The 26075-nt window shown below is 42.9% G+C and overlaps 1 protein-coding gene across 1 annotated transcript in view; it reads left to right on the forward strand.

The window, feature by feature from the left end:
- The first annotated feature begins 11095 nt into the window (after positions 1-11095).
- Positions 11096-26075, forward strand: part of LOC144269949 (uncharacterized) — a 34640-nt gene continuing 19660 nt past the window's right edge. The window contains exons 1-5 of the mRNA XM_077826049.1: positions 11096-11219; positions 13386-13468; positions 17216-17386; positions 18006-18155; positions 20102-20143. Coding sequence (XP_077682175.1) covers positions 13389-13468; positions 17216-17386; positions 18006-18155; positions 20102-20143 — 443 coding nt within the window. The 5' untranslated portion in view covers positions 11096-11219; positions 13386-13388. The remainder of the gene's footprint in view (positions 11220-13385; positions 13469-17215; positions 17387-18005; positions 18156-20101; positions 20144-26075) is intronic.

Raw genomic sequence — 26075 nt, forward strand, 5'->3', positions numbered from 1 at the left:
CGGAGTCTTCTGGGAGAAACCCTAGTTGTTTCTTAGACTTCCAAAGCTTTCATACAATGAAGCTGTGTTTAGTAGCCACCAGCCCAGAACCAAACTTAGCCAAGTTTGAGGCAGTTTCGAACCATGACATTTGGATCAGGATCTGACCCTTCCCAAAGTTGCCCTGGGCAAAGTTCTCTCCAGCAGAAGGTCTGTTTGCTTGAGCTTTGCTTACATCAGCAACAGCTTTTGTCCTTTAGAGGGCATCATTTTTGCCATACTTTTTTGTGTTGTTCCACGGATCCTGAGCATAACCCTTCAGGTATAAATAATTCATGGGACCTGAAGAGATGAAATGGAACAGAATAGTGTGGGTCAAACTATTCCCCAGTCACATCTCCTGGAAAACCCACTTGGCTGTTAGCAGATGAGTTTTGCCCCTCCCTGACCCACTGATATGGCACATTTTAAAATAAATTGGTAGGGTTCCATTTCTTGGAAGGAAATGAAGCTATTTTCAAAGCATGTCCTTCAGATGTGATTTAGCACCATCAGGCTCTGCTTATTTTAAGAAATGTTTGGATTTGGATTTTTTCTTTTGGAGGAAAAAAAGTAAAGAAAAACTATTAGTAAAATGCCAAGTGAAAAAGAGCTTGTGTAAAACAGCTCAAATAAATATATACAACCAACCTTCTTAGCTCTCAGTTCACCCTAAGCTGGCTCTTTCTCTGACGGGCCTTTTGTCCCCAAATAACATGCTGTGGCCACCCAGTGTTATTTATGCTTCCTCCTTTGACTAATTGGTCTAATTGTGACTCCAAGAAGAGGCTGAAGGGCTAAAGAAGCCTGATTGTTGTTCATAGGGAAAAGTGAATGCTTTACCATATGCCTCTGCTGGCAAAATCCATCCCAAGAACTAATAAAACGGCTGCTTTCCACTGGCACCTCCCTTCTGAGTATGGAATAGTTTTCCCTTTCAAAGTGAAATAACATGAAATACTAAAATGTCCTTACCTGACATGAAGCAATATGGCACAGCTCGGCTGGTCAGTTTTTAACTTGTGATATTAGCCAGTAAAGCACTCAAAATGTGATGGTGTTGTGACTGGAAGATTTTCAGAACAACAATATGGGCGATAGTTACAGGATAGTCACATGAATTGGCTAGTATGGATATGAACCACAGCATTCTACTGGATGATTCAGAACTCTTAACTCTACGTCATAAGCCCTATACTGTTTGTTGTTAATGGAGATTCTCCTTCAGCTCAGGTGGCAAGGGTCTGTACTTTTGGAGCAGGATAATCTGAGTTCAATCCCTGATGCCAGGAATTTCTGAGTGGCCAAAGATTAGTTACAATATTGTATAAGATTAATCTTTGACTGTCTGCGCCTATTCTCCCACTCACTTCTTACATTATTAGTGTGGTGTCTGTCCAGATTAGAATGTAAAGTCCTGGGGCAGGGACTGGGTCTCACTTGTGGTTGTTTACAATTAATAAGTTGTAATAATAATTATGGGGAATGTTTCTAGTGATTAGAGGAGGGGACTGGAGTGAGGAGACCTGTTTCTAGCTCTGTTACTGCTTCTTTGTGCTATCTTGTGTTAGTTACTTAAGACTTTTTGAGCCTTAGTTTCCCCATGTTTAAAGTGGGCACTCTAATGCCTGTCTACTGTATGTAACAAGGATGCTGTGAGACTTAGTTGATTCATGTTTGTAAAGTGCTTTAAGATCCTCAGATAGAAGATACTATAGAAAAGCAAAGCATTAATAAAAAGAAAAGGAGTACTTGTGGCACCTTAGAGACTAACAAATTTATTTGAACATAAGCTTTTGTGAGCTACAGCATGCATCCGATGAAGTGAGCTGTAGCTCACGAAAGCTTATGCTCAAATAAATTGGTTAGTCTCTAAAGTGCCACAAGTCCTCCTTTTCTTTTTGTGAATAGACTAACATGGCTGCTACTCTGAAACTTGTCAAAGCATTAGCGTATGTCTAGAGAAGATATTAAAAAAAAAACAAACCAATGGCATCTTTTCTGAGACTGGGCAGCATCCCACTTCTTGCCATGGTGGAAACTCAATCATGATCATATAGAGTTGTCAGCTTGGGCGCTGGCCTACAAGTAGGCTAAGTACTAAAAGGGAACTCTAAAAACAAGTCATCTTTTTTCCAAGACAGCGTTTGCTTGTCTATTATAAAGCTGTCCTGTCCCTCCTTACATACACACGCATGCCCCGGAACAGAGGTTATGGCCTTGTGTAATACAAACACCCCAATGTGGCATTCATTCCTGGGACTGGAGTAGCTGAAGAAAGAAGAGAATCACAGTTGAATGCAAGTGGCAAGTCCTCCAGCCAGTAAAATGTTGTTGTCCCTGAAATGAAAACCTGGCAGAGTAACACCACGAGTTTAGCCCATTTCATTTTCTCCTGGGTTTTCTGAAAATTAGGATGAGGCCCACCCCGTGCTGTGGCATGGAATATCTGACATGGGGTCATGTTTGCCAGCAAAGTCCAGCACAGCACAGAAGCAGAGAGAGGAGAGTAGCAGAGGTTGCAGATAATAGAACCAGAGTTCTGGGCACCCAAAAAGGAAGAAGGAAACCATTTTTCCCTCTTAGTTCATGAGTGAAAGTAGAGCACGACAAAGGTGCAGCCTGTGGCCAGACGTGCCCTATTGTCACGTGATTTCAGCCTCTGGTGTCAACAGCTTACAAGAGTTCAGAGTCAACAAGTCTGAACCTGAAATTTTCCCAGACTTATCCCTGAACCCAGGATCTCAACGTGATTCACAGCATTTAATTATCTGTGCCTCAGAGACCCTTATGAGTCAGGGAAGTACATTATTGGCCCCATTTTACAGATGGGGAAAGTGAGGCGATGTAAGTTGTCCATAGTCAGTAAAGGCTAGATTGTGCCATACAGGCAGAGCCCTGCACTGGGGACAGGGATAAATGGCAGTGCCACAGAGGGAGTACCAGAGATGTGGTGCCTGCACAGAGCAGAGTACTTTCCAGGGTGCTCCTGTGTGCAGGGGAGCACACAAATTCTACACTTCTTTGAAGGATGCAGCATACCCTCCTCCACCAATGCATGGCGGGGGTGCTGCCTACTTTACAAGCTTTCAGGGGGCTGTGCTCCCAGTGAGAACATCACACGTCCCTGAGAGCAAGGGCTACAGTTTGGCTGATCCTGCCGCTAGCTTCTCAAAGAGAGGATTCTCTTTTTCCCTCCCCCCTCACTTGGCAGCCACATACAGTCTAGGTAGCATCTAGTGGGTCAGTGTAGAGTGGGGAGTAGAACCCAGGATCCTGATTCCCATCATCTGCCCTAACCAACAGAGGAGTCTGCCCCTTGACCATCCTGCATGGAGGGGCAGACAGCCTCAGGGATGTGTGCATGGGAATGTAACACTCCAAAATATAAAGCATCCCCCGGCCACCTGGTTCCTTTCCTTTAGCACATGGAGGGCTGTATTGCATGACCCTTACTCTTCTTCGCTTCAGTGGCATTACTTATGTGAGCCAGGACTCCTCAATGTATGGTCCTCCTGAGTATTACTGCTCAGGTACGTGAAGGAATTTCCCTGAGCTATTCACTGGCCTTAGTGAGGGTATATGTTTGGTCATAATAATGATTTCTAGATGCACCAACACCAAGTAACCACACCATCAAGCAGCAAAATCTGTCTGAAAAATAGAGGCACAGGCATGCACTGGCAGAAGAATGGAACTGAGCCACTCAAGTGCGACGCTGGGAAGCATTGTGCCTCTGGGAGAGATGGTGCCTTCTGAAGGACCTCCCTGAGCAGGGGGTTTGCCTCCTGCCCCTCAACTCAGGAAGAGACAATGTATGCTCCCTGTCTCTGTCTGTGCAAAAGGTGGGATGAGGTCAGGGTTCCACTTGCTCTTTGTCTCTCCTTAACCCTTTTGGGAGGTGCTAGCCAGGACTGCAGTTGTGGCAGTCCCCCACAGGGTGGGGGGTAGAGGCTTGCAAGAGTAATCCGTTGTTTAAATTTCAAAATTCTAGGGGCCTGACTCTCCCCTGCCTTGTACCTTGTTCTGTCACCTCCACCTTTTCAGAGAGGAGGTAGAGCTGCATGTTGGCATTTTGCAAGCACTTCAGACATGTGCAAATGAAAGTTCAAGGTTCAAGATGGGAGAATCGGGCCCTGTTGATCTGTACCTGCAAGTGATTGTTGTCCCCAAAATGCACTCTCAGATATGTTCAGGAGCAATTTTGGAGGCTTTTTTGCCACTTTAACCTATGCTGCCTATACAAGCAAGGAACTGAAATGTCCTGGCAAAAGGGGCAACGGCTTTTGGCCATTGCTTGTTACTGAAGATCAACTTCACTTTCCCATCTGAGCATAAGTATCCTAGTAACTGCCAAAGCAGCAGTGTAATTCCAAACCCCTCTCTCTTTTATTGCCTTTACTTATCCTTACAAACCAGAAGAAGAATGTTCTGAGCTCTGGGGAAATTAAAGTTTCCCCTGAGAATCCACTCATTTCAGGTTGGCTCCTCAGCAGATGTAAATGGCCAAGGGCAATTGACTTCAATGGAGCTACATACCAGTTGACCTCAGCTCAGGATCTGGTCCCGTGTCCTTTGTTTTGTTTTGTGGAGTAGACCAGCCTGGGATTTAACTGCGAGGTGTGTTTTGAAATTTGTCACCTTTTACCTCCATTTTGACCCCTACCCAACTGTCAGTCACTCGCTTGGGAGCAAATATAGAAAGTTTGGGGGAGTTTTTCAGCCCCTCCACTTTGACCCAACATCTCCCCGCCCTGGGCACTGGGACCTCAGTGCAGCCTTCTCCATGATCAGTGGCATTTAGTGAGAGAATCCTGGAAGGATGTGAGCTGCATGCTAGCAGGCTGGTACAGGAAGCAGCTGTTGGTGTCAGGAACTGGTTCATACAAAACACATTTTCCCAGAGAGGCTGTTTCATTAAAATCTGCTCCTGGCTGGGCTCTGTCACCATACGGGTTACATTGACCTGTCTGTTGCTGACAAATGCAAGGAAATCAACTAACAATGCATCATAATGATCATCATCATCATGCTTGTGCTGAATATTGCTTCTTTCACCCGATAGGAGCCCAGGCAGGCATAGGGGAACCGATCTGGAGAAAACAGACACTCCTTTGTCCTGCTCCAGACCCAAACTCAAAACAAATCTATTTGAAGGATCACATTTGGATGAGAATTTGGGAGTCTTTTCTTCTTCTAATAGCAGCTCACTAAGGAGAGCAAGACTGTGGAAACACTCCTCTTACACCACCAGAGGGACTCCTGGGGAACAGGAGTGAAGCATGTGGCAGTGGGTGTAGTTTGCGCTGCACTGCAGAAGCAGCTTTTCATTTGAATATCTGAGGGCTTGGAAAGGTGCTGGAACTGCTACCCCCATTTTACAGATAGGTGAGATGACTTCCCAAAGGTCATGCAGTGAACCGTGGTAGTCAGGACTAGAATCAAGATTTCCTGGCTCCCATTCCCCCATGCTAACTATTATTCCATATACACACTGCACATAAATAGCAGGACTTCATTCTCCATGGTATTTAAGCCAGCACCTTTCCCCAGCCCTAAAGTCACTTTAAAAGGAAACTGATTAGACATAAGTCATCATAAAATGACCAGTCATTGTTTTCAAGGTGGTCTAATTCCAGATTTCCATTCACACAAAGCTTTCATCTCTTTCACTCTTTCTGTCTCTTGATTCTCTAAATAAAAGGCAAATGGAACATCTAAAAGCACTTTGCGAGACTGTCTGCCATTCACATAAACAGAAGAGAAGAGATCATGGAACAGATGGCAGAAGAGTCTCACGTCAAGAGACTTTTGTTGGAATGCTGCTGGTAACACAAAGTCGTCATTAACTGGAAGGGAAGCAGCAATTGATTTCATATGGATGGATCTGAGCCCAAGTTTTTGGTTTATTCTTCTTCTACTTTTACTTGATTCTTGAATAAAGCCCCTTCAGACATTTCATAAAAGCTGAATAATGATGTTATATCTGCACAGTGACTTTACAGTGTATAAATTAATCACGGAATCCATCAAAGTGATACAGCCACCTCTGGGGTGACAGTCATGAGTTAATTAACATTATTTCTCAGGTCTGGACAGAAAACACTCTCCAAGTGAAACTGCGGGGAACATTTTGGTAGGCAGAAAGCACTCAGGAAAAAGCCATTTGTGATACTAACATCATCCTTACTCTAATCCAAAGTGCTTTGTAATGTAATGTAATGATACGGAACCACCAGGACTTTGGTTTTGTGTTTCATCTGAAAGACAGCACCTCTGGCAGCAGGGTGCCTCCTAACTGGAGGGGCTGTAATATTTGTAATGGAATGCAAAACTACTCAGAGTTTACATTTCTTCACAAACTTAAAACTCAGAAAAACCTGCTTCGGTACATGAATTCTTTTGAGCAAAGTGGACCTATTTTCCTATTGAAAAATAGACCAGTTCAGACTGGCTTTGGCTTTGCTTCAGAGACATGGGGGAGAGTGAGCTTTGGCAGGTTTTCTTTGTAAACTGACTCACATCACCTAAAATTTGGCAAAAAGTGAAATTTGAGGGGTGTGATATTCATGTGAAATATAAACTGTGAATTTGCACATCTCCACTGCTACCGTCTTGCTGTGACACTGGTTCTCTCTCTCTAGATATTTTGTATATATATCTATATACAATAAGCTTCTCCTCTCCAGAGTATCTGAGAACTGACTCAGAGAGAAGAGTGCCCCTTTCTCTAAAACCATTTATTGATTAACCAACACTGCTTCCTGTAGCACCTGGATTCACAAGTAGTGCCCAGGCCTGACTCTCCTTGGCTTGTTAGGCCTGGTGAGATCCCTTTGCAGTGAAGATGTGCAGGAAACCCCCAGATCCAAACATCCATGAACTCTAGAGAAGCTCAGGTCTGGAATCACATCTGAACTCTGAAGTTTGTATCATCTCTAGAAGTTGAGTAACATGCGGCAACTCCATGATGTCAGCACACAGTGCTTCTTTCCTGAAGGGCAGATGGAGAAAGTCCATGACCCAACCAGGAATGCATTAATAAAGGCACAGGCACATTGAGTGTGTCTTGCTTGACGTCCGTTCTGTCCATACAATGTCAGAAGGAAAATCAACCCTGCACTCAGCAGGTGTATTTTTCTTCTGCTCCATCCCAAGTTAGTGGTCTGGATAATAACACTTGAGCACAGAGGTCAATGGGATGGGGGGTAAAAAAAAAACACCCAGTTTGCACTGGCAGGCTGACTTGATATTGTAGGCCATACATGGGTTTGGAATGAGGGATATTCGACTCACAACTCTTGCCAGTGCCAAGAAATACACAGCTAAAATTGGCAGCTCTGGGATAAGTAATGTACAAACACAGCCCAGAGAGTTGCAAGTGTTCAAGCACTTTGGAAGTATGTTGAGTAAACGTGAATCAGTTGCTATGGCAACAAAACAGCGGGAAGATCGTGCTGCCTCTCTGTGACAGCTTTCAAATTCAAGTGCTTGGTTAATTTGAACTGTGCTCACTTCAGTCTAGAACCGCTGCTCAGCATAACGTCAGATGATGCAGGAGAGAGTTTCCCTCCACCTCTTCAAATAATGATTGTGGAACAGAGCCAGAGATCTCACTGAGCCGGTTGGAACTCAATGGTGACAGTGGAGGTAGAACTTCAGAAGCATAGGCCTCTGCCAGTTGAGGTAAAGGAGAATGGCTGTTAGTTGTTAGCAGCATGGGGTCTGTGATATAACAATGCTGGTTCTATCCAGTAGAAGGCAATGATACACATGCACTTTAGCCCGTTCAGAAATAGCACTTCTATTGTCACAGGAGTGCACTGTACATGAGAAGTCAGCAGATATGCAAATAGTTAATAGACAAGGTGCCAGTAGATGACACTGAAGAATACACAGCTTTGTTGCTGGCTTTTATAGAATCAATAAATATTCTTACTATTATGCATGCAGATGTCTTCTTGAGCCCAGCTCTTAACATCCATAGCACATCACCCAAGAAACTCAAAGTACACCTTTAACTAATGAATCCTCATCACATCTGTGTGAGGCCCCTGTCTGTTACTAAAGAAGGAAAGTGGCTTGACCAAAGCCACTCAGAATCAGAACCAGGATAAGGGCCCAGCAGTTCAGCCTCATAGCCCTGCACTCTGCTGGGCCACAATGAAATAGCATACATGAGAACTAACCTCCTGAGAGGCAGTTGGGATAAAATAACTGACTTGTACCTTCACCCAAACGGATTCTGATGTGATAAAAGTGAGATTAACTTGTTTTGACTGGGCTAGATTTTAATTTATATGTTGCCTCTCAACTCTTCATTTCAACAGAAAGGCAGTAGCTCTGAGGTACCATGGGAGAGGCTGTTCTGTGGCGTTTCCAGCCCTGTTGAAGGCAGAGAATACTCGGAACTCTCCTTGTATTCATCCAGAGATTTTAAAAAGGCCTGGTATTGTTCCAGGAGTTTCTTGTGAACTAGACACAAGTCTAAACCAAGATACTGGAGCTTTGACTGTTTCCTTAAATTTTAATTTGGAACACAGTGAAGGGAGGTTTCAGAGTAACAGCCGTGTTAGTCTGTCTTTGCAAAAAGAAAAGGAGTACTTGTGGCACCTTAGAGACTAACCAATTTATTTGAGCATGAGCTTTCGTGAGCTACAGCTCACTTCATCGGATGCATACCGTGGAAACTGCAGTAGACATTATATACACACATTATATACACATGGTCTCTGTGTGTATATAATGTCTACTGCAGTTTCCACGGTATGCATCCGATGAAGTGAGCTGTAGCTCACGAAAGCTCATGCTCAAATAAATTGGTTAGTCTCTAAGGTGCCACCAGTACTCCTTTTCTTTTAGTGAAGGGAGGGTAACTTTCCAGAGAGAAACCAGTCCATGTGCTGTATGAGGACTTTGGAACAACCAAAGCGTAGACAGCCTCCTGAAGAGTCCAGCTCAGGTTTTATGTGACACCCAGTACATACAGGCACAGGACACTGTGGGAGTGGTTAGTCAGTTCTCTATAGCAGTGCTGTAGCCAAGTTGCATGCATTGAATAAAGCTGCTTGTCCTACACCTTATTACTGAAGCTTAGCATGCTTATGAGTTAGAACATGCCAAAGAGCCTTCATGTGTGCTGTATAATATCCTTGTTGTATAAGTAACACAAGTTATATAATAGCATTCTTGGGAAATAAAATGTTCACAGGGAAATGGCACTGCTGAGAGATCTGGGACTTGCTATTTTAAACCCTGAACCAGTGCCAAAATGTCACTCCTGGTCTGAGTGAGCAATGAGTGGTTAATGATCCATGTCTGTACCACAAAAGGACTAGAAGTGAATGTTAGACACTACAGCTAATTGGAAAAGAGCAAGTACTTTTCAGATTTTTTTTTCAGGTTTTTCAATGAAAAAACAATAACCAAACATTTTTCACAGATACCACCGTAAAACAAACAAAAAAATCTTTTTAATCCTCAAAATTTTATTGAAAATCAATTTTTTAATTTTTTTCACAATAAAAGGAAAATTTCATAGGAAATGAAATTTTTCATTTACAATACTAATATGAATTTTCATTGGGAAAAGAGTTTCAGCTGAACATCACAGGAAAGACCCTGGCAGCTCCCTGCAGCAGGGAAATGTGCTGGCACAGAGGAGGCACGGGGCAGTCCTTTTGGGGTTTTGGGAGCTGGGGTTGGGTCAAGTCTCTGCCACTCAGAACTCTGGTCTCTATGGGCCTAGAACTGCTGCCTGACCCATGCACTAGCTCCCACAGCATTTCAAAGCCACCCTTAACCTTTGTGGGGAGGGGAGTTTATCAGCGATTCCCTGAGCTGCCCTGCTTGCCTCTCAGCTCCCAATTACTCGAAGCTTAAAACCGAAACTAAACTGAGTCTCTTTGTCTCCGAGTCAGGCTGTCCCCTCACACTGAGGGGCTGAGCAGCCCTGGCTCATCACTGGCCCAGCAAACTGCCTGTCTATATCACCCCATGTAGAAGCCTCCGAATGGCCTCAGCAGGAGTTTCTAGTCCATTCTGCTCCTACTTGGACTCCAAGCATGCTGGTAAATGGGGTCAGAGGGCTCTGGTAGCCATTATGTTGTAGTCCATAGAGTAGGACCTCCTAGAAGTTCAGTCCAGAATTCCAGGAGTTAACAAACTCCAGATGAGGATTGCATAATGATCTCCAGAAACAAGCAGTGTCCAGAGCACTTTTTGTACATGGCAGTGCATCACTGGAAGAATATCCAAGGAGTTATGAGACTTATTTCCATGTCTGAAAGCCTCTTGAGGATTGCATTAGCAAAGCTGTCTTTCCCTTATAAACCACCGATGGTCAAAACATTACCCTAGGTATAGCCTGATGCACCTTAAAATGGGAAGCACAGCCTGGTGCTCTCTGGAAGGAGAGGAAAAGCTGAACAATTGTAGGTTTGTAGTATATTGCTCCTGAACAGTAATTTCTTTCCATCTACCAAGAAAGATAAGAGTCAAAGCATAAATATTTCTAAAGTTATGCCAGTTAGGTCCATGCCCTATGCCCCTGGCAAATTGCCCATTGTACCATCTTATTGCGACATTTGGGTAATGCTACTAGAAGCAGAACAGGTGATTGGCTAGGGCAGCAAAATAATTGGCTAGGGCAGCAAAACTCTGGTACGGGGTTGGGAGAGAGATTTTTCTAGTTTGCCAAGAGCCAGCTCTGTATCTCAAATGGATTTCCAACCCAGGCTACCTTTTCTTTATTGAATTAGAGCCTGACCCAAATAAAACAACCTCAATACAGCAAAAGGCTTTTGGCTGGAATCAGTGAGTGAGAGGCATGCCCTCTTGTAGCCATAACACCTCAGATTAAGCCTGGTCACATGGATTTGAGATCTCCACCTACTTGCTGCTGGGCGTGGTGTCAATGAATTGGTCAATTAGGTTCTTCCTGCTAAGTCAATATGGATCCAGTGCTTCTGAGACTGCTGTGCGGCAGGTGTTCAGATAAGATATGAAACCATTTATGGTTATCCAAAAACCCACAATGCTATTCCCAAGAATTCTGGCCACACTCCACTTTGGGTAATTACATTCAGACTGCCTGAACTTTAATTGAGATAAGACATCCTTCCACACTGTCTATCCTGTGTGGTGTTGATATGCACTGCTAAACAGCTGCCACATTATGTCACAGAGGAGACTGCACACTGGTAAGTGATTCCTTTACATACCAGTGGCTTGTAATGTGCTTTGAGATTTTGGGGGGCTGAAAGGGGCCAGGTGCATATAATATTATTAAAACAGTTTTAGGTGACACATTAGTCTCCCTGCCCCAAAGTGTTGGCTATATGAATCAACTCTTCGCAGATGTTCTACTGCATTAACACTAGTCACATCTCTGACTGAAGACTGCTGAGCCCACCCCCAACCCTGGTCTCCCCTCCCTAAGATATTGCATGATTGCTGCTTTACTGTATCATGTTTTGTAAGAACATTTTATCCCACTTGGGTACCTCTGAAAGCCAGATGTTCCCTCTCAGCATGGCCTCTTCTTTTTTTAAACAAACATTTTTGAGATTATGTTATTTTTATTCAGTTCCCTCTGTGAAACTCCTAAGGACAGAAATGGCTCTTTGCTTAGCAGAGTCACATTAGGGGAAAGGGAGAGGTATATATATATATATATACTTTCAAGTGCTTGACTTTGCAACCTTAATAGTGATACACATACACACTTGAAAGTTAGGAAATACCTGAATTAAGTTTGTCTGGGCAACTTAATTCAGCCCCCTTGTGCATATGCATTATGATCCAGTCTTTAGTTACATGATCACACACTGTTTTTTCCACAGGACCTCTGCTTTAGACAGTGCACAGGATGCACCTGCTCTGGGGGTGTGAATCAGGGTTATGAAGTAAAGGAGACTTTCATCTGCAGAACTTCCCACCTCATTTGTTGTAGATGATGAAAGGTGTGTGGTGAATGAGGCAGGGGATTATAGGAAGAGGAAAGGAGTTCAGTTACCATGGTGATGAGCATAGTTTAGACACTAGACAGATAATAAAAGGTGCCTTCTTGAAGAAGACCATGCAGTGTATTCAGATTGTATTTAAATTGCTACCTCTTTTGGGGCAGGAACCTTGTCTTCCTACATGACTGCAAAACAGCTAACAAGCTTTTGGCTCTATACAAATAAATATGCTTTTATTATGTAATTAATTAATTAATTACATAAAACAAGGAGGGTAGAAACTTACTTTCCCCTGCATTCTCAAAAAGAGTGTTATCAAGAAAAGAGAGCAAGTGTTTCAATGAGCTTAGAGGTGTCTTTCCCTGATAGCCAGTTTTATCCCTGGCTGACCTCATGGGTGGTGGGGACATGAGTGGTCCTTCTAGTGGAATGTTCCCTTAGAGAAGGAACACTCCCTCTCTAATCGAACTTCCCACCCATGCCGATGTACCATGATTTATAATTCTTAACATACTCTCTGCTAATGGGTTCTTAAAGCTGGAAATAGAGGTGCTGAGCTGTTTAGGGTAACTTTTTCTGCCACCCTTACTCTCAGTTAGTAGTGCTTTACTCTGCAAGTAGTATTAGTGATTCCAAGATTTGTCACCAGGCTGGAAATTTGGCATCTTTCCCCAGCACAAAATTTACTGAAAAAATAAAAGAGCTCTCCCCAATACACACATATTCACTGGAGGCCTTATCCTTCAAACTGACAAGGATCATTGTAATAGTCACTTCATTCACATGGCAGATAAGATTTCTCTGGTTCAGACAATTACAAATGATGAGTGTTCTGAAGAGAGACACGATCTTAGGGGTGTTAATAATAGGCTGTATACTGAATCCATGAATCATAGTAATTAGAGATAGAGGAGCCCTATTAGGTAATCTCATCCAACCCTCCAGCCAATAAATGATTGCTCCCTATATATGGCTTTGTCCAATCCAGTTTCAAATGGGGTTTCCATTATTTCTCTTACTAGACTGTTCCACTGTCTACTAGACATGAATGTTAGGTCGTTTTTCCTGATATTCAGCCTAAATTCTCCTCTGCTCTATTTCAGCCCATTACTCTTACTCACTTTGATTTTTGGCTGTGAAACCTGGATATTTTTCCAGTTAGGAAAATCTTGAATCTCTTGAGTAAATGTGAAAACTGATGAGTGTTTGAATAGCAAGGAAAGGAAGTGAAACTTCAGTGGAAGCACAATTCGTGTTGCTTTCTATATCTAGGGTCAGTGAGTGGTAACTAGAGAAAAAGAAATTGCATATAAAAAACCAGAAGGCAATAAACAGAGCCGCAGTGGTAAACTGAGTGCAGAGCGGGTTCTGGTACACTAACCGGAATATGTCTTTCTCCCACAGAACATGAAGCCCATAGTCCAAAGGAGACGCTCCACCCCTTCTGCCATTAGCAAAGCTCTCAACAAGTCCAAATCCCATTCCAGGTAAGGAATCATCTCCTCAATATCCCCACCAGAGCTTTAGCCCACTTTTACAAATAAAAAAAAAATCAAATCAAATAGATTTGCTAACCCATGTTTTAATTCAGCTGTCGATACCAGGGGCCAGTAGTGTCTGGACAGACCTCCCATCTGGAGGGGTTCCAGTTTCCTTTTTGGAACATGCTTTAAAAATGTGATGCTGAAAACATGTAGTGCCAGACTGTGATCTCACCTACACAGATGTAAATCCAGAATAACTCAATTGCCCTCAGTGGAGTCACTCCGGGCTTACACTGGTGTAACGCAGGTCAGAATCTAGACTTTACTGCATGGAAAAGCAGCCAACGTTAAGGTGAAGTTTGTATGTGAATAGCCAAGCCACACATATGATAAATATTTAGTTAGTCATAGCAGCCTGACTGTGTTCTCTCTGGAAGCCAAACAACAGATGGCCAGTGAGTCCCTTAAAAGAAATCAGGAATTTTTACTTTAAAAAAAAAAATGTCAAAAACCAACAAAGAACAAAAATTCCAATCCTCCATTTCACTTTCTCGCCCTGCTCTAAATGAGATAAACCTTCTCTCAGCTTCTTTGTGTAATTCCAACTGGGAAGTCAATGAATGTTTGCCTGATGGATTCATTGCTGTTTAGTCTGCCATCTAACCAGCAACGGGAAATAGTATGAGAAGCCGAAACAGAGATGCCCTAAGAAACGAAGTTACTGATGTAATGGAAGAATGAGACAGAAGCAAACTTTGGAAATACAAGCTTCCCAGAGCAGACCTTCACTTGAAGGACTCCTCTGTCCTTGGTTATTGGTGCCAGTGATCTGCAGCCATTGGTGAAAAACAGCATTGACAAGTGTCAAAACAGAGTCTCTTGGTACAGAGAAGCCCTTTAGGGGCTGGGCTTGCTCCTGCTGGAGTCAGTGGCCAACTTGCTTAGGGGAGATCAGGGTCAGGGCACACATGGGACTTTCACTACAATCACAGGCAATGGTTTGAGTCTGGAAACTCTTAATCAAATCTAGAAAATGGGAAGAATTAAAATGGCACCCAGATGAGAGGAACAGACAGAGACAATTATTCAGTCGCCCAACAAGAGGGGTAGGGATGGGCAGCGATACCAAAGGTGTAAGTGTTGGAAGTGAATGCAGGTGCAGTGAGAGATGGTGGGTTGGCAGCCCTGGTTAGTTATCCTCAGAGCAGGTGCAGCGAGGAGCAGGGCAGCGTGAGCTCTCTGTATCATTCCACCAATGTGCTTCCATGCCCAGCTCACTTCAGGGGAGAGACGGGAATTCACTGTTTGTGACCCATTCTGTCCTCGCCTTCTCTGCTGAAACTGTCAATACGATGGTTGGTTTTGAGCTATGGGCACATTTCCACTAGGAACTGGACAGACTCGTCTAGACTCATTTCATACAGGTCACTTTTCAGATGGTAACAGCTTTCATTTGCTACCAACCTGGGCGATTGTATTAACTGGTGACCTCATGTGAAAAGCTCCTTTTCCCACTTGTATGGTCTGGAGCCATCCAGTGCCCCCACTTGACTTTAATTTCTTCAGATATAAAGCACCCAGACTTCTAGTGTTTATTGTCAAGTATAACACACTGACCTTCCAACTCTTGTGCTGAAATATCAAGTGCTATACAGTAGCCAAGCCTCACAGCCCTTTGATGGGAGAATAACCATCTTAGGGTTCAGGCAGTTTCTCCCCACCCTGCACAGTGTAACAATTAGACAACAGATAAAGGAATGTCAGGCTCTTTCTCTGTTTAGTTCTGATAACATCCTCATAAATAACATTGCTGCAGGGATTTGCTTAGTTAAAATAAATATTTGTTTAAAAGATAAAAACTTAAGTGATTTACATTTTGCACCAGGCAACCCTATCCAAGAGCAGCAGTTTCCTTTCACCCTGTATTTAACTGCTTGGGAGTAAGTCTTGCTTTTGTGAAATGTTCAGACAGAAGCCAATCTTTTAGGGTGGTTTAAAATAAATTGCAGAAGTACCATCATCTACATCTCTAGCCCAAGTAATGTGGTCTCAGAAATGCTTTTGCTTCCCTCCCTCAACTCCCCCCCCCCCCGCCCCCGCCAATATCACACTGACTCAAAAAGAGAAACAAATTCTTGACTTTATTTGGCTGGAGAACATCTTTGCAAGGGGAGGGAAGCTCTAAACATTTCTCATGATGTATTGCCTCAGAGGGAGCTGGTACAATGCCATCTTTACTTGGGCCACCAGAGCATTGGTGAATTTTTGTTGTAGTTGTTGCTACTCTTCTGTTGTGTTTACCAAACCTTGTAACTTCTCCAGCATTAAGAAATCACTGCTGAGATTGCTTGGTGTTCCTGTCTCTACTGCTCCACTGACACACAGGGGAAGCTTTCATGGGCATGTTTTAAAGTGAACTTATCTTTTTACTTGGAGAGGCAACAGGCTTATGTGCTTGTCTGTGAGCATAAGAGTGCCAGGCTGGGACAAGCCAGAGACTCCAGCCTGCAAGAATGCAGCTGTTCAGGGACTCTGCAGGTGGGATTTTCAAAAGCTGTTTGTGTTGGCTTAGCCCTGCTCCCTTTAAAGCCAGTGAGCAGCTTTACTCTTGAGTACTGGCAGCAGAGTTAGGCCAATAATATGGAAATCTCAGCCTATGAGTATAGAGCTTTGTTCAGTATTGTTGATTTTAATGGGATCACTCAGACTAAGGTACTACTCTACAGGAGTAAAGGTGGCAGAGTCTGGCCTGTTGTGTCCATCTCGCTGAAAACTTTACATTTACAGCCATTTCTATGAGACTAATAAATCCAGCTAGGACTGATTGTGTATTCACACCACCAAGGGTGCTTTGATCTTGCAGACAGTCTGGGGAGAGCACCTGTGCATATTCAGTAGAGGCAATCCCACATACTACAGCTAGGGTAAGCAGTAGAGATGAAGATCTGTCCCACCTCTCTTACTGATGATTCTGTGACATTCTTCACAGTGTGCCATTGCTGCATTTATTGCTAAATTAATAGAGTAGGAGAGAGCATATGCAATTCATACTTGAGAATTTTGAGATGGGAAGGGAAAAGAATAATAAAATGGTGGAGTTATTACATTTTGCTAGTTTGCATGAGTAAGTTTAATTCCAGCAACTGCTTATTGAGTTCAATAGAGATATAGGAGCCATTCTTTCTTTGGCAAAATATTGCACCAAAATCAGCCTAAAGTAGCAACAAAAATAGTTGGATTACAATAATACCTAGCTCTTATATAGCTTTTTTAATCAGTAGATGTCAAAGTGTTTTTATAAATTATAGCCAGATCCCTGAATCAGGTGAATGGAACTAGACTAGTATACACAGTAAATATTCATCATGCTACAGCCCAGACACGGACAAGCAATTTGGTGTGGAGGGAACTAGCATTGATAAAAACAGAACTGATCAACTACACTGCAAATTTGCCTGCACTCCCTGCTGATGAATGATCTCATGCATGCATCTCAGCCCCCTTTCCACTTATAGGATCACAATCTGAGATCTTTACTCAGATAACAGTATTCTTGCCAGAGTAAAGTGAAAACTGAGTAAGGACCTCAGGATTTCCTCCATATTCAGTATAAAATATATAGACAGCTTTCATTAAGCTGAGTCTGAGCCTATGTGAGAAGAAATGAAATAGCCATCAGTCTATTGGGTTATTAACAAAGTCTATGGGAGTTGCAATAATTGCACAATTCATATGATGATTTTTTTCCAGGGAAATTACTCTTTCCTCATCGCACCCAGACAATGGGCTACCAACCGGGGCTTTCAGTAACCCAAATTCTGTTTTCATCTTGGATGAGAGGGTACAGCTTACCATGGGACTGCAGACCCAGGAGAGACATTTGTTCCTCTTCAGTGACATGCTGGTCATTGCCAAGTCCAAGTAAGAGAATGTGGGCAAGCTACACAAGGGTTATGTCTCACGTCTAGTAGCCAGTGTAAACCAGGATCAAGGGCATTTGTGGATCAGGGTACCAGGACAGCCACATTTTTAAAGGAGCTTCTAAAATTTTGCAAGTTCCCCATTCCACCCCAAGAAATGTGTTAGCCACTGCTTGGAATGTCTACCCTTAATTTATCACTGCATTTTCATAAAGCAACATGATCTGAACTAAGTAAGTTTGCCCTTTGCTTCATGAGACTCCTTGAAGAAGTGACATGGCATTCTTGCCAGTGCTGAGGAAATGGAGTGAAAGGGGCTCCATGCAGAAGACAGAAAATTAATTCATCTTTTGGCTAGTTCTCTTCAGTTCCTATTTAGCTCATAGGTAAATAGCTTAGCTGATCTCAACAATGCTTACTTGTCTGTGGGTAGTAATTTGTCTGAATCACAAAACCACTATGGTATGGCACATAGTTTGGTAAGACTAAGGCCCAGCACTGGGATACTTGAGATGTCAGTTCAGAGGCATCAATGGATATGGACAAGGAAGTCTGTATGTGTGCTATGCCTCTTTCTAGCCAGTCCCATTAGCCTAATCAATCTCTGGTTTGAATTCCAGGTCCTCCTCCAGCTTGAAGCTGAAGAAGCAGGTGCGCCTGAGTGAAGTATGGACTGGATCCTGTCTCAACGAAGTGTCCGAGAAAAAGATGAGCCCTGAGAATTCGTTTGTCATCGGCTGGCCTACCACCAATTTTGTTGTCTCCTTCAGGTATCACTGCACAGTAACAAACCCACTGCATTGCAGGCTTGCAGCTATCACGATGCTGCATGTTTAGAACTAAATGATGACAGAGAGTCTAGAACTCTGAGCCCCTGTTCCAGAAATACAGACCCTCATTAAATGAGCTAAAGAAGAATGTCTGTTAACTATTAGCAACACAGCGAAAGTGAAGAAGGATAGTTCAGGGGCGATGTGCAAGACCTAGCTTCAGGTCCTGGTTCTACCACAAGCTTCCTCTGTGACCTTAAGGAAGTTACTTAGGGTTGTGTACACAGCCCACAGCAATGAACCTCCCAGCCTGGGTCGACAGATTTGGGTTATGCCCTAAAATAGCTGGGTCGACAGTGCTTTGAAGTTGTGTCTCAGGCTGGAGCTGAGGCTCTGAAGCCTAGGGGTGGGGGACTGGGTTCAGAGCCTGAGCTTCAGCCCCAGCTACAACTTCAAAGCCCTGTCTACACAACTACTTTTACAGTGCTAGCAGAGGCCCCACTAGCCCAAGTCTGTCATCTCAGGCTGGGAGCTCCCTGCCACTGGCTGTGTAGACACACCTGTAGAGTCTCTGGGCCTCAGTTACTCCTAATTGTACATCTGTACCTCACAGGAACGTTGTGAGGATAAATGCACTAAAGATTGTGAGCTGCTCAGATACTATGGTAATGGCAGCTGTGTAAGTACCTTAGATGGAGTGGGGTTATGGCACACAATTGAGCGGCTCTGATTCCACTCAGGATAGGCCTCTGGTGCATATGCACACTAGCCAGATCAGTGCAGTTTTCTGGACCCTAAAGAGTGCAACGAATTCTTCCCGTGTCCCTCCTTATCTCTCCTTCCCCGTGAGGAGTTCTTTCAACCAACCCCTGTTTTCCTGTTGCATTAAAGACATCCAATCCATTTTAAAATAAAACATTTGCAGGTAAATACTCACTGGGTAAATATTCACATATTAAGATCATCTTGACTAACCTCACAGCATACGGGAACAGGGCACATATGGCACTTTCTGAAAAGAACTCCAGGCTGTTCAGTGAAAATGGCGTTTTCATCTTTAGTTATGCCCCTGCAGGCTGTTTTTCTGCCCACATTTTATTATTAGGGAGAGGTGAATTATGCTGGTGAAAGATGCCAGAATGACAGCCCTGGAGAACCACATATCTGGTACCCTGTGGGAAGCTACAATGCAAGCTTCCTTCACACACTTTTGTCCACCAGTGTGTCCCAATCATGCAGGGATAGGAGGGTATTTCAGTCTCCATGGATCATTCAATCCTTGTCCTTTTGGCTGATAGCCAGCAAGGAGTGCTAGTCAGTGCTAAGGCACTGCTGATGTTTGTGCTTTGGACAATTGGCTTGGCAGCAAAGGAACTGGGATCCACCAACTCATTTCACACTTGTTGTTCCATCCCTTCTGAACAGTGAGGATGCTGCTTTTCACTTTATTATGCCATGTGCACACAATTCCTGCACTGGAGGCCTCAGGCGTATGTCGCCTGGATAGATCTCTTATTTTTCTTTTTTTATCCAAACCATAGCAATGGAGATATTAGTGACCAGTACTGCCAGCGAAGGCTTCTAGGAATTGTAAGCATAGGAAAGGAAATGATAGTAGAAACAAAATATCAATTAAAGGTCATTACAAAAAAATAAAGACACACATGACTTGCTAACTCCGTCACAGAAAGATATTTGTTCCTTATCTGAACACCCCTCAGGTTGGCCAGGAAATCTAGTTCAGCTCGGCTGCTCTTGGGGTTTTATTATTATTATTTCTTTTTGTTAAAATAGAACAGAACCAGGAAAGGACTGCACTTTTGTTCTAGGGCTTCCAGGAAGGAACTGAGACTGACGGCTAAATATAAGCAAAGCCTGGTAGAGTCTCCAAACGCTATTAGTCATTTAGCCATTATTTAATATTTTGCCTCTCTTTTTCTTCTCAGCTCCTCCGAAGAGAAGGAGCAATGGCTCTCAACGTTACTGTGGTAAGAGTCACATACGTCTCCTCTTGCTGTGCTGTCCCTTGATAATCCTTTATAAACCGATGGGGGAGGGTTTAGATGCTAGACACCCCACTCCCGTTGCCTTTCAGTGGGTTCCTCATTGCTTTTTAGGCATTTGAAAATCCCTTGTCAGCAGCCTCTGCCTTCATGTGATTTGTGAAGGGAAAAGGGGGCCAATAAGAGAATCTGGGTTACAGTGTGAGCCTTTGGCTATTACACGAGACTCAAAGGGGCAGGTGACAAAAGCCCACAGGTAAGCATAAAAAAAGGTAACCTTAACAGAGAACTAGATGTTGGGGGCGGGGAGGGGGACATGACAAATTACAGTAGGGTTATAGGAAAACAAGAGAGAAATCCATGGGGGAATCTGCTCAACATCTTAGATGTCTATATACAAATGCAAGGAATATGGGGAATAAACTGAAAGAGCTAGAAGGATTAGTACATAAGCTAAATTATAACTTCACTGGCATCACAGAGACTTGGCGAGATAAATCTCATGATTGGAATATTGGTCTAGAGGAATATAGCTTGTACAGATAGGACAGGCAGGGGAAAAGGGAGAAGGTGTTGCCTTAGACATCCAGAATATATACACTTGTTCAGAGATCTAGAAAGAAGTGAGAGGCAGACCAGTCAAATGTCTCTGAATAAAGATTAAAGGGGGAAAAATAGGGGTGATATCATGGTAGGAGTCTACTATAAATCACCAAATAAGGAAGAGGAGGTTAATGAGGTATTTACAGAACAAACAACACAAATATCCAAAACACATGACCTGGTAATAATGGGGGACATCCGTTGGAAAAGTAATATGGCAAAACACAAAATTTCTAATAAATGTAGTGGGACAACTTTTTTGTTTCAGAAAGTGGCAAAACATAACCTGGAGGCCAGCCATTTTAGACTTGATTCTGAACAACAGGGAGGAATTGGTTACAAATCTGAATATAGAAGGCAATTGGGGTGAAAGTGATCATGAAATGATAAATTTTGTAATTCAGAAGAAAGGAAGGAGTGAGAGCATCATGATAAAGACAACTGGACTTCAAAAAAGGAGACTTTAACACATTCAGAGAACTGGTATAAGGTCCGATGGGAAGAAAATCTAAGGTATTAAGAGTTTAAGAGATGTGGCAGTTTCTCAAAGAGACAATATTAAACACACAACTGCCAACTATTCCAAGTAAAAAAAAGGAAGAATAATAAGAGGCCTATATGGTTCCATCAGAAGCTCTTTAATGATCTGAAAATTCAAAAGAAATCTAACAAAGAGCGGAAACATGGACAAATTGCTAAAGAGAATACAGAAGAATAGCACAATCTTATAGGGACAAAATCAGAAAGGCTAAGGCACAGAATGAATTACATCTAGCAAGGAACATAGAAGACATAAGAATATAAGAATTGCCCTACTGGGTCAGACCAAAGGTCTATCTGCCCAGTATCCTGTCTTCCAACAGTGGCTAGTGTCAGGTGCCCCAGAGGGAATGAACAGAACAGGTAATCATCAAGTGGTCCATCCCCTTTCGCTCATTCCCAGCTTCTGGCAAACAGAGGCAAGGGACACCATTCCTACCCACCCTGGCTAATAGCCATTGATGGACCTATCCTCCATGAATTTACCAGGAATTTATCTAGTTCTTGGCCTTTACAACATCCTCTGGCAAGGAGTTCCACAGGTTGACTGTGCATTGTGTGAAGAAATACTTCCTTTTATTTGTTTTAAACCTGCTGCCTATTAGTTTCATTTTGTGACCGCCTAGTTCTTGTGTTATGAGAAGTAAGGCTTATCTACATTTCCTTACCTACTTTTTCTACACCAGTCATGATTTTATAGACCTCAATGATATCTCCCCTCAGCCATCTCTTTTCCAAGCTGAAAAGTCCCAGTCTTATTAATCTCTCCTCATACAGAAGCCGTTCCATACCCCTAATCATTTTTGTTGCCTTTTTCTGAACCTTTTCCAACTCCAATATATCTTTTTTGAGATGGGGCGACCACATCTGCGCACAGTATTCAAGATGTGGGTGTACCATGGATTTATATTGATGCATTTTCTGTCCTATTATCTATCCCTTTTGTAATTATTCCCAGCATTCTGTTCACTTTTTTTTGACTGCCGCAGCACGTTGAGTGGATGTTTTCAGAAAACTATCCACAATGACTCCAAGATCTCTTTCTTGAGTTGAAACAGCTAATTTAGACCCCATCATTTTATATAAAAGACAATAAGAAGGGGTTATTTAAATACATTAGGAGCAAGAGAAAGACAAAGGAAAGGGTAGGTCCTCTGCTTAGTAGGGAAGAAGAGCTAATAACTGATGACATCAAGAGGGCAGAGTTGTTTAATGCCTATTTTGCTTCAGACTTCACTAAAAAAATTTATAGTGACCAAATACTCAACATAATTAATATTATCAACAAGGGGGAAGAAAGGCAAGCCAAAATAGGGAAAGAACATGTTAAGAATATTTAGATATGTTAGATATATTCCAGTTGGCAGGGCCGGATGAAATTCATCCTACAGTTCTTAAGGAACTGGCTGAAGCAACCTTGAAACCATTAGCAAATTTCTTCGAGAACCCATGTAAGATGGGTGAGGTCCCAGACAAATGGAGAGGGCAGACATGGTGCAGGGAGGGGCAAAGGGCCACCTGCCTCTCCCCAATTGCCTGGCCGAGGAGGGGAAGGGCCCAGCAGGACCCAGGAGTCAGAGTTTGAGTGTGGAATGTGATGAGTTCTGTGCTGTTAACACCCTCTGCCCTTGGAGCAGGGAGTTTGTTTATAAACAGAGGCAGGGTAATTAAGATAACAAAAGGCTTGTCATTAAGTTTAATTAAGGATCATTAGATGATCCTGAAAGCATTCCCAGGCACTCCATTTAAAAGACAGGAAACAAAGGATAGGAATAAATGATCCATTTTTAGAATGAAGAGAAGTAAATAGAGGTGTCCACAGGGGTCTGTACTGGGACCAGTGCTGTTCAACATATTCATAAATGATCTGCAAAACAGGGTAAACAGTGAGGTGGCAAAGTTTGCAGATGATACAAAATTACTCAAGATAGTGAAGTCCAAAACAGACTGCAAAGAGTTACAAAGGGATCACATAAAACTGGGTGACTTGGCAACAAAATGGCAGATGAAATTAATGTTAAATGCAAAGTAATGCACATGGCAAATTATAATCCCAACAATACATACAAAATGATGGTGCCTAAATTAGCTGTTACCCATCAAGAAAGAGATCTTGGAGTCATTTTCAGTACTCTGAAAGAACTATGTTTCCAGAGTACTGCAAATGTATAAGAATCCTTCTCACTGTGCCTGTATCATCCTGAACTCATTCTCCAGCTTCAGCAGACTTAAAAATTATCACCAGTCATTAGTGGGACAGACACAACAGAATACTATAGCTGTCCTTAACGTGCAGGTCGCATGGGAGGTCACGTACCCCCCTTTAGCTGGTGTCCCTCTTTGTATCCCTCCAACCTGTCACCTAGAAAACAACTTTGGTACTAGAAGATATTGGAACAAATCAAACAATTAATTTGTAAGCACCTAAGGGACAATGGGGTTATAAGGACTAGCCAGCAAGGATTTGTCAAGAACAAATCACGCCAAACCAACCTAATTTTCTTTTTTGACAGGGCGACTGACCTAGCGGATAGTGGAATAGCAATAGACATGATATATCTTGATTTTACTAAGGCTTTGACACAGTTTCACATGACATTCTTATAAGCCAACTAGGGAAATGTGGTCTAGATGAAATTACTATAAGGTGGGTGCACAACTGGTTGAAAGACCAGACTCAAAGAGTAGTTATCAAACTGGGAGGGTGTATCAAGTGGAGTACCACAGGGATCAGTCCTGGTATTAGTCAATATTTTCATTAATGACCTGGGTAATGGAGTGGAGAGTGTGCTTATAAAATTTGCAGATGACACCAAGCTGGGAGCGGTTGCAAACACTTTGGAGGGCAGGTTTAGCATTAAAAACAAGCTTGACAAATTAGAGAATTGGTCTGAAATCAACAAAATGATATTCAGGAAAGACAAGTGAAAAGTACTTCACTTAGGAAGGAAAAATCAAACGAAAAACTTCAAAATGGGAAATAACTGGCTAGGTGATAGTACTGCTGAAAAGGATCTGGGGGGGATAGTGGATCACACTGAATATGAGTCAACAGTGTGATGCAGCTGTGAAAAAAGCTATCATTCTGGGGTATATTACAGTAATGTTGTATGTAAGACACAAGATAATTGTCCCACTCTAGCTGGCAGTGCTGAGGCCTCAGCTGAGGTACTATGTCCAATTCTGGGCACCACACTTTAGGAAAGATGTGGAAAAATTGGAGCAAATCCAGAGGAGAGCAACAAAAATGATAAAGGGTTTAGAAAACCTGACCTATGAGGAAAGGTTAAAAAACTGGTCATGTTTAGTTTTGAAAAAAAAGACTATGTAAGAGACCTGATAACAGTCTTCAAATATGTTAATGGTTGTTATCAAGAAGACAGAAATCAATTGTTTTCCTTGTCCGCTGAAGGTAGAACAAGAAGTAGTGGGCTTAATTTGCAGCAAGGAAGCTTCAGGTTAGATATTAGGGAAAACTTTCAAACTATAAGCGTACTTTAAACTCTGAAATAGGCTTCCAAGGGAAGTTGTGGAATCCCTATCACTGGAGGTTTTTAAGAACAGGTTGGACAAACACAGGTCAAGGGTGGTCTAGGTTTACTTGATTCTACCTCAGCACAGGGGGCTGGACTTGTTGACTTCTTGAGATCCCTTTCAGCCCATCACTTCTGTGAATCCATGATTATATAGAACACAGATGGGCAGGTGGATGGGTGAATATAATGGGTCTTCTAGGATTGAACAAATCTTCTAAACCAATTTGTCTCAATAGGCAAACAACAGGCCTTGTTTCCTCTCAATTCCTTGCTCATAGGCACTGACTTTCCAAGAAGAAGGCTGTGATCTCCTCTCCAGTAGCACGGTCACTTATGCTCCTTCTGTTGAGAGCAGAGTTTGGCCCAGATAGTCCAAACAATCTCCCCAACTGTCCTAGAGGCAGCTGACACTCTTAGGTCACCTCTATTCTCCAAATAATTCCACAATACATTCTGATTTTTGTCATATCCAATCTATTCTCTACGAGGTTAGCATCCATCGGGGTCTCCTGTTGTGGGACTAACCAACACCCTCAACTTGAATCATAGAATCAATCATAGAATCATAGAATCATAGAATAACAGGGTTGGAAGGGACCTCAGGAGGTCATCTAGTCCAACCCCCTGCTCAAAAGCAGGACCCATACCCAATTAAATCATCCCAGCCAGGGCTTTGTCAAGCCTGACCTTAAAAACTTCTAAGGAAGGAGATTCCACCACCTCCCTAGGCAACGCATTCCAGTGTTTCACCACCCTCCTAGTGAAAAAGTTTGTCCTAATATCCAACCTAAACCTCCCCCACTGCAACTTGAGACCATTACTCCTTGTCCTGTCCTCTTCCACCACTGAGAATAGTCTAGAACCATCCTCTCTGGAACCACCTCTCAGGTAGTTGAAAGCAGCTATCAAATCCTCCCTCATTCTTCTCTTCTGCAGACTAAACAATCCCAGTTCCCTCAGCCTCTCCTCATAACTCATGTGTTCCAGACCCCTAATCATTTTTGTTGCCCTTCGCTGGACTCTCTCCAATTTATCCACATCCTTCTTGTAGTATGGGACCCAAAACTGGACACAGTACTCCAGATGAGGCCTCACCAATGTCGAATAGAGGGGGACGATCACATCCCTCGATCTGCTCGCTATGCCCCTACTTATACATCCCAAAATGCCATTGGCCTTCTTGGCAACAAGGGCACACTTCTGGCTCATATCCAGCTTCTCATACACTGTCACCCCTA

Source organism: Eretmochelys imbricata, chromosome 9 (assembly GCF_965152235.1).
Source record: "Eretmochelys imbricata isolate rEreImb1 chromosome 9, rEreImb1.hap1, whole genome shotgun sequence".
Lineage (NCBI taxonomy): Eukaryota > Metazoa > Chordata > Testudines > Cheloniidae > Eretmochelys > Eretmochelys imbricata.